At 48.3% G+C, this 8,785-nt stretch overlaps 2 protein-coding genes across 2 annotated transcripts; one reads left to right on the forward strand and one right to left on the reverse strand.

Moving 5' to 3' along the window:
- Positions 1-1,787: 1,787 nt before the first annotated feature.
- Positions 1,788-6,352, forward strand: LOC123427472 (probable pectin methyltransferase QUA3). Its single transcript, XM_045111526.1, has 7 exons — positions 1,788-2,390; positions 3,041-3,244; positions 3,326-3,536; positions 3,607-3,868; positions 3,972-4,343; positions 4,906-5,001; positions 5,860-6,352. The coding sequence occupies exons 1-7, from the start codon at positions 2,016-2,018 to the stop codon at positions 6,080-6,082; spliced, it is 1,743 nt and encodes a 580-aa protein (XP_044967461.1). The 5' UTR covers positions 1,788-2,015; the 3' UTR covers positions 6,083-6,352.
- Positions 6,353-6,496: 144 nt separating this feature from the next.
- LOC123427473 (RHOMBOID-like protein 6, mitochondrial) lies at positions 6,497-8,471 on the reverse strand. Its single transcript, XM_045111527.1, has 5 exons — positions 7,855-8,471; positions 7,585-7,748; positions 7,292-7,455; positions 6,947-7,188; positions 6,497-6,852 (listed from the first exon to the last, which is right to left on the reverse strand). Exons 1-5 carry the CDS (start codon positions 8,199-8,201, stop codon positions 6,741-6,743), a joined length of 1,029 nt encoding a protein of 342 aa, XP_044967462.1. The 5' UTR covers positions 8,202-8,471; the 3' UTR covers positions 6,497-6,740.
- Between the last annotated feature and the right edge of the window lie 314 nt (positions 8,472-8,785).

Genomic DNA, 8,785 nt, shown 5'->3' on the forward strand with positions numbered 1-8,785 from the left:
TATTACTTACCCACTCACATATAGTTTATTTATGTTTGTAGCTATTTAAAAAATACCCTTGGTTATTACTTACCCGCTCTCTGAAATTAGACAAACTGCTCAAAGGTTGTCGGTTCTTGGTGATGAGGCTCAACATTTTTACCCTGAAAATCACGCTCATTCTCAACGATCACGTTGTCCATGATCACACAAGCGGTCATCACCTTCCCAAGCTTCTTGGTGATCTATGTTAGTGTAGGATTTTGAACGATACCCCATCGATATTGAAGCATGCTCCATATCCTTCCTAGCACTCTCTTGCATTTGGGCTAATCTTTGTATCTTCTCTCCTTGCGGATTAGGTATTGTCTTCACAAGAGTTGATCACTCACGATAGATAGCATCACCTAGGTAGTAGCTCTTGTTGTAATGGTGTCCATTGATCTCAAAGTTGACCTTTGGGAGGCCTTCTGCAAGCCTTGCAAACACTGGAGAACACTGAAGCACATTGATATCATTGTGAGAACCATCCATGCCAAAGAAAGAATGACATATCCATGGATCTTGTGAAGCCACCGCTTCTAATATGGCAATGGAACCTTTCACGCGCCCCTTGTATTGCCCCGACCAAGCAAATGGACAATTCTTCCACTTCATGTGCATACAATTTATACCACCAAGCATGTTCGAAAAGCCCTATCAGTATTGATCACCGACAACCTTTGTGTATCAACGGTAGTTAGCTCTCTGAGGTACTCAGGCCAAACACTTCCACCACAGACTTGCAGAAATTGTACATTGATGTGAGGCATGTGGACTCACTCATACGTACGTACTCATCCACAAGACCGTTCGGAATTCCATAAGCAAGCATGCGATTAGCCACAATGCATTTCTGATAAGAGATGAAGCCAAGCTTGCCAACGGCATCCTCTTTGCACTCAAAGTATGGGTCATATGCTACCACTCCCTTCTGAATACGATCAAACACATGTCTTGCCATACAAAAGCGACGGTGGTTTGTACAGCACGGTGTGCCCACTCTCCCTATTGCAATTCAAGGCCGGGGCATGACCTAAGATTGATCCCTTAACCGAGGCCATTGCCTAGCAATGGGGTCATTTACGACCAACGCAACCATTACAATTTATTCGTCATCCGATGAACAAATGAAGTTGTGAAAAAAATACTCAAACCCCCTATTCATGGTACGTTATGAGCAATCTGTCGAACACCTTGCAGTCGTCGTGGAGACACGGTCGGGAAGAGCACCTCGAGTTCCTGCCGAAAACTTTGGCATTAGTGGCTGGCGCCCTGCAGCTATGCAACGCCCGCCGAAAGGTGTTGGGATCGATGGGCGTCGACGACAGCTGTAGCTTCTCTTGCATCGGATGCGACGACAAACAACCACCAACGCCGACAAAAAGCTCTTACGAAATGGACGTGGGATGGCTATGACATGGCATGGTCGTGGTTTAGAGCGGCCGGGCAAAAAAACGAGGAGGCGGCCGAAAAAATGGGTAAAGACGGATGACGACGGCGAAAGCGAGGGGAGGGGGCAGGGGAGTGGCGGGGAAGAGGAAAGGGCCATTGTGTCCACGACGAACGGGTCAGAGGAGGACAAGGATGTGTGTCCTCCTCGTTCATGCACTGTCCGTTTTAACGCAAACATGGCCTAAATTTAAGCTGAAAATTGATCAAAAGCAAAGAAAAGAATGAACGTTTTTCTCATCTGTTTCCTCGCTTTGTGCCGTGTTTTGTGTCCGTTTAGCGCAAAGGGACGCGACCGGACCCTTTGGGTTTGTGTGCTCGAGTTGGCCTAATCTCACCACTCATATCCGTGCACACAGATCTCACGCGCTTTCGTCTCTTTGTCCCGCGAAGGCACCGAGACGAGCACGGCGATACGCAAAGCACAAGCCCACAAAATAAAGCTGGGAATCCAAACCCCTTCCCCCATGGCCTGATCCCATCGACCGATCGAACCAGCACACCACGGCGGCCCCGCCGCGGCCACCGCCTCCTGCTACCGCCCGATGGGCCTCCTCAGCTCCCTGCGGCCGCACCGCCGCGGGAGCAGCGGCGGCGCGCAGGCGCAGTGGCAGTGGTCCTTCCTCGACGCCGTCTGGGCGGTGTTCCTCGTGGCCGTGGTCGTCTTCCTCGCGCTCGTCTTCACGCCGCGCCGCGGGGACACCCTCGCCGCCCCCGCTGGCGCGGTGGTGCCGCCCTGCGCCGCCTCGGAGGTGGACCTCCTCCCCTGCGAGGACCCCCGCCGAAGCTCCCGCCTCAGCCGCGAGATGAACTACTACCGCGAGCGCCACTGCCCCGCGCGCGGGGAGGCATCCGCGTGCCTCGTCCCGCCGCCGCCCGGCTACCGCGTGCCCGTGCCCTGGCCCGAGAGCCTCCATAAGGTTCGTGCTGTCGGCATTGGCCGTTCCACTCGAAACTAACCCCTGATTAACTGTTGTAATTGCAGGTCTCAGCTGATGTCTTGGCAGAGTAATGCTTCTCTAGGAGTTTTGCTTTGTTTTGTTGTGTAGCTTGCCAGTGTACGACTAGCTTTTGCATCTCATGCTCTGAGTGGTTAATATTTGCATGGACTTTCTGAAATCTGAATCTATGCATTTTCGAGATGATGCAGTTATTAGAGTGAGAGTTACTGGATGATGTCTAGAGGTTTTGAACGCCAAGCTAGTTCTGAATTTGGGAAGTAGTGATTAGGGTGATTTTTCACGGATATGATTTTCGGATTAGGAGGTGAAACATGCGCTCATATTTTTAGCTGACACTTCTGGTGTATAAGATAAGACTAAGCAAGCTACCAGGCACAAGTTTTGATGGCATCTGAGCTAGCATGATCAAGGACTTAAAAATTCAAGTCTAGCTCTTGCCCTTTCAACTATCTGTTTGTTACGTTGACCTTACCTGAGGAATGTACATTGGGACTGGAATTAACAAAACAGAGATAGTATATTGGTTTACTTCATGTGTTGACAGGATGTAGATTAGTTCTATTCCTCTTGCACCGAGATTTACTGCTTGTTTATTGTTCTCTATGCAGATATGGCATGATAACATGCCTTATGGCAAGATTGCTGAAAGAAAAGGTCATCAAGGGTGGATGAAGCAGGAAGGCTCATACTTCCTTTTTCCTGGTGGCGGAACTATGTTTCCTGATGGTGCCGAACAATATATTGAAAAGCTTACCAAGTATGTTCCACTAAAAAGTGGTCTACTGAGGACAGGTCTTGATATGGGTTGTGGGGTAATAATTTTATCTTTAATATGGAGCTTTTATATTTCGTTTTCCAAGTGAAATGGCTACATTTTTTTCCATCATTTGTAGGTTGCTAGCTTTGGTGGGTTTCTGCTTAAAGAGAATATCACGGCACTTTCCTTCGCCCCAAGAGATTCACATAAGTCGCAAATACAGTTTGCGCTGGAGAGAGGAATTCCTGCATTTCTTTTGATGTTGGGCACACGCCGTCTTCCATTTCCAGCACAGTCCTTTGATTTCGTCCATTGCTCCCGATGTTTGATACCTTTTACTGCCTACAGTAAGTAATGTTTTCTTCTGCATTCAATACACATCTGCCCTCCCTCCCTCTGACATGTAAAAAATGGCAGATGGCAGTTATTTGATTGAAGTTGACCGTCTACTTAGACCGGGAGGTTATCTGATCATATCCGGACCCCCTGTGCAGTGGAAGAAGCAGGAGAAGGAATGGAGTGAACTTCAAGCAATGGCACAGTCTTTGTGTTACAAGTTGATTACTGTAGACGGCAACACGGCCATTTGGAAGAAACCTAATCAGGCGTCATGCCTTCCTAACCAAAATGAATTTGGCCTTGATTTGTGTAGTACTGGTGATGATCCAGACGAAGCATGGTAATATTTTTCCGTGTTTTTTTGTGTTTCTAGCTTTTCAGTACGCCAGAAAACCATTTTGTATATTTCTGTTTGATTGATTGTGGGGTTTTACTGTTTGCAGGTACTTCAAGTTGAAGAAATGCATTAGTAAAGTTTCTCTGTCGGAAGAAATAGCAGTTGGTTCCATTGATAAGTGGCCAAATAGACTGTCTAAACCTTCTGCTAGGGCCTCCTTTATGGATGATGGTGTAAACTTGTTTGAAGCAGATACACAGAAGTGGGTCAAAAGAGTATCATATTACAAGAGATCACTTGGTGTGAAGCTAGGTACTGCACTCATACGTAATGTCATGGACATGAATGCGTTCTTTGGAGGATTGGCGGCTGCTGTAGCGTCCGATCCTGTGTGGGTTATGAATGTTGTTCCTGCTAAAAAACCATTGACACTTGGCGTAATATATGACAGGGGCCTGATTGGAGTTTATCATGATTGGTAAGTATGCAATACTTAATTTTTTTATCTCATACAAATTACAGACAATTTCAGCGCCTTGCTTGCTCATGTGCTTCTCCCTTGGTTGACTACGGACTACATTGCTAGCTTCTAAAGGACAAACTGGATACCATGTCCAACATAAGATTCCATGTCCATCTTACTTTCCAGTTGCTTGCTTGTGGTAGTTCTGCGAACACTAGAATATTCAAATTTATAGATTGTTCATCCACCTTTTCCAAGCTATCCACATATTTGTCAGCAAGTTTGCATCTGTTGCTGGGCAATTGCTCGGGCCTGCCGCCTGCTCTAGCATTCATAGATTACTGAGTATTGTTGATATATAATTTTACATTTAAAATTTGATCTCTATGTTGGTGCCTTGTGCAAGATTTTGTTTGCTGAAAAATAACATCATATGATGACCATTTTTTTTTTGCACGATATATGATGACCATTTCACCTAGTAAGTTAACGGATCAAGCCATTTACATTAATAGACTAATAATCAATGTTCTTGCATGTTGTATTTCTGAAATTGATTGTATGACTTTGGTTCCAGGTGTGAGCCTTTCTCAACATATCCTCGTACCTATGATCTGATTCATGCTGATGGAATCAATTCTTTGATAAGCGACCCAAAGTCCGGAAAGAGCAGGTAGACCGACTGAACTTGAGATTGTCTAGTATTACTAACCTGTTCTAGTTTTTCTGCAATTTTAGAGTAATCTAATTTATTCTTGAAATACTATGTATAATGTCAGTGCAAACCAGGTAGCACCCAGAATTATCAGTTCATCTACAGCCACTTTGAAACAGCAATATAAAGATGCAAGCATAATATAGATGCATGATTAGACAGCCATCGCTTGTTGAATCTATAGAGATGAAACCACAAGAATTGCTCAAAACTGGTGTTACTTGGTAGGAGGTGTTTGGTTCGAAGTTTTCCACCCGGTATCTGATTACATCGCAATCCCATACCGTTAACCATGTTTGCTTCGCTTTGCCTGTAAATAGATCCCGCGTAAACAGGTCCCGGCGTAGTTTAAATCTAATTCCGCCCACCCCCAGCGTAAAGAAATTATGTTACAGCCAGTGCGGACTCTGGCGACTCCAGCAAACTCTATCCAACCCGCGGCCACGCCCCGGCGTAAATAAAGTATGGCCTGGAGCTAGCTAACTGCCTAGACGTGGGGTTAGTCCTTTCTTGCCTGTATTCATTAGCGTTACCACCGTTAGCCAAACAATAATTCATTTTTGCCCATACCGTTTACATTAACAGTGTAAACCCATTGCGTTTACATTTTCATTACACTTCTGGAACCAAACACCTCCGTAATTGTATATGTTTAACCCAGATGGTAACCGCCGTGGTAGAGTCCAAGCAAATACTCTATGAAAGTTTTAAAAGCAAGCCTTACATTTATTTGATAGGATAAGCACCATCTACTAGATGGAGGGTACAAACTAAAAGAGCTGCCTGATAACTGATTGCATGTCTTACTTGTGGCAGATGTGACCTGTTTGATGTCATGTTGGAGATGGACCGCATACTGCGCCCAGAAGGAACTGCTGTCATACGGGACTCCCCAGATGTGATCAACAAGGCTGTACAGGTAGCGCAGTCGATTCGGTGGACTACTCAGGTACATGACAGTGAGCCCGAATCAGGCAGTGCTGAGAAAATACTCGTAGCGACGAAAACATTTTGGAAGCTACCATTGACATCAGGATAGTTTAGTTGTGTCCACGTTTATAACATTTTCGCCTTTCCCCCCTTTAGATTCCCCTGATTTTGTGTCTTTTGGGGATGGGTTGGAGGGATTAGCACTGATATCAGGTTGATGCGGAAATAGCTATGGAGTACTACTGCATTGTTGGTTCTTTAGAAAGAGTCAAGTGCTGAGGTGTGGTGTGATTCTTTGCATGTGTTCTGTAGCCCCTCTTCCATTTGGAATCAAATTTCGCATTGATATTTGTTATAGGATGATTCGCCCTTGTGAAAAGTGTGTGTATGGTTTGTTCAACTCGTGGTTACTGCATCCATGTTCGATTTTGCAATATAAACCACTCTATTTGCGTAGAAAGATGATGGCAAAGTTTCATGCCAACGATGCCATTTCACGTCTCTGCAAGCAGAGCAGGCTATGTGCATACTGATCGCACCAATTCATTCAGCGACGGAAAAAGCATAGTGATTTACAGACCTTTATCAACAAACATGTTCAAGAAGAATCGCTAACCAACGCCCTCCTGGACAAGAAAGAAAAGCAAAAGGTGCGACCTTGAAGTTCTTTCTATACAGCGCAAAAGTATATAAAAGGCCAAACTGAAGCAATTGCCTCGATGGCCAGCACGTTTGTCTCCACAGCTGTTGTCTCCTCTTTTCTTTTTTCAGTTGTCACACTTCCAGTGCGACGTCGGGACGCAGGTAATGTAGTGGCACCAGCTGCAATGGTCGTTGCCGTTCACCCCGCGGAACACCATCAGCAACCCAACGGCAAGCCTGCAACACAAAACATTGGCTTCAGATCAACAACAGGGTTCGTTCTGTTAGGAGAACTTGAATAAATAGTTGTATCTTGTAATGACGCCTTTACCCTGCAATCGCTAGGAGGAGGGCGAGGACGAGGAGGACGATCTGGCATGCCGTGTACTTGGACTTGGTCTTGCCGCCGAAGGGCTGCTCCAGCCACCCGAACCGGGGCTGGATCAGCAGCACGAAGCCGAGGAGGAATCCGGTGAGGAACCCGCCGATGTGCGCGAAGTTGTCGACGTGCGGGAGTATCCCCAGCGCCAGGTTGATCGCCGCGATGATGATCAGGTTCGCCATGGCCGCGAGCTGCCGACGGACGGTGGTTTCATTCCATGTGTCAGGATGGTATACGTTATTAAGGTGTTCGACATGGAGAGACAACACAACAAAGGGGGAGATGAGCGCGTACCCTGTTGGTGTAGATGGTCCAGTTGGTGATGAGCTCCGACAGCATGGCCCCGAGGAGCCCGAAGAGGGCGCCGGAGGCGCCCACGGAGACGCCGTTCCTGATGAAGAGCACCGAGAGCACGCTGCCGCCCAACCCCGAGAAGAGGTAGACCAGGCCGACCTTCCCTGCACGAGAGGACGCGACCAGAGCGCCGAAACCGGGTCAAAAAAACAAAGCAAAACAGCGTGCGCACGCCGTGAGCGAGACCTCGTCGCCGTTCTAGTCCAGACAGGGTCGTCGGTGGGGGTGCTTACAGAATCCGAACTGCTGCTCGAGGCGGACGCCGACGAAGATGAGGCTGATCATGTTGGCGCCGAGGTGGATGAGGCCGGCGTGCAGCCAGGTGCTCGTCTCCAGCCGCCACGCCTCGTTCCCGTGCACCACCTTGTACCGGTCGAGCCCGCCGTACTTCCCCAGCCTGCAGCGCCATGGCCATCATCCAGTCCACCGACGATTGTAAGAGAGAATCACAAGTGGATCGAAAGATTTGAGCGGCGAAAGATAGTATGTACAGTATGTATTACGTGGCGGAGGAGGGGCCGAAGAGGGGGTTCTCCTTGAGCGGCTGGAAGGAGAAGCGGCGGAGGACGCCGCGGCCGACGCAGTCGGCGGCGGCGCCGCCCCTGCCGTTGCGGGGGCAGTCGTTGTAGTACATGACCACGATGAACATGGCCACGTTGGCGAGCACCACCAGCGGCACCAGCCACGTGTGGTGCTGCCGCTCGCGCTCCGCCTCCTGGCCGTAGTAGAAGGGCGTCACTGGCGCGTGCTGCCCGCCGCCGCCGCCGCCCGCGTTGTACCTCCCCGGTGGCGGCTTGATCCCCGTCGTCGCCCTCGCCGGCCCGGCGGCCTCCACGTCGGGGTTCGACATGGCCTCGATCGACCACCAGCTCCGACCTCCCTGGCTGTTTGCCCGCTCGATCGGTGCAGCCAATGCAATCGTCTCTCGTTGGCTTGAGAGGAGAGGAGAAAGAGATGGACGCGGAGAGGACGACCGGAGACCTGGTGGTTTGTTTGAGCCTTCGTGGTGGTTTTAACCCCGAGGGTTTTTAAACAAAAATCTAGACTAGACGTGTTTCTTGTTTTATCGCTTGTTTAAATGAATGAATATATATTGGGCTATGGGCAGCCTATTATTGCAATCTGGTTGTTGGAGGGGGGATTAGGAGTTGGCGGGAAGTTTTATAAGGAAGATTGGAGGGCCTGTGGGTTCAGGGAGTTGAGATGATGATGATGATGGCGCAATTAGAAGTTGACCCGTTGGCTCACTTGATGCTACGCTCTAGCTGTAGTTGGGCACTATCCAGCTAAAATATTAGCTTAATAAAGGCGAAATACTTTCACACGTAGGGATCAGCAGATCCTTTCTTTACAATCAACCAACCGGAAGCCTGCTGGCGACACTGATGTTTTCTACTCTACTACTAACAATTATTCAGATGCATGGAAGGATTG

Source organism: Hordeum vulgare, chromosome 2H, assembly GCF_904849725.1.
Source record: "Hordeum vulgare subsp. vulgare chromosome 2H, MorexV3_pseudomolecules_assembly, whole genome shotgun sequence".
Classification (NCBI taxonomy): Eukaryota; Viridiplantae; Streptophyta; class Magnoliopsida; order Poales; family Poaceae; genus Hordeum; species Hordeum vulgare.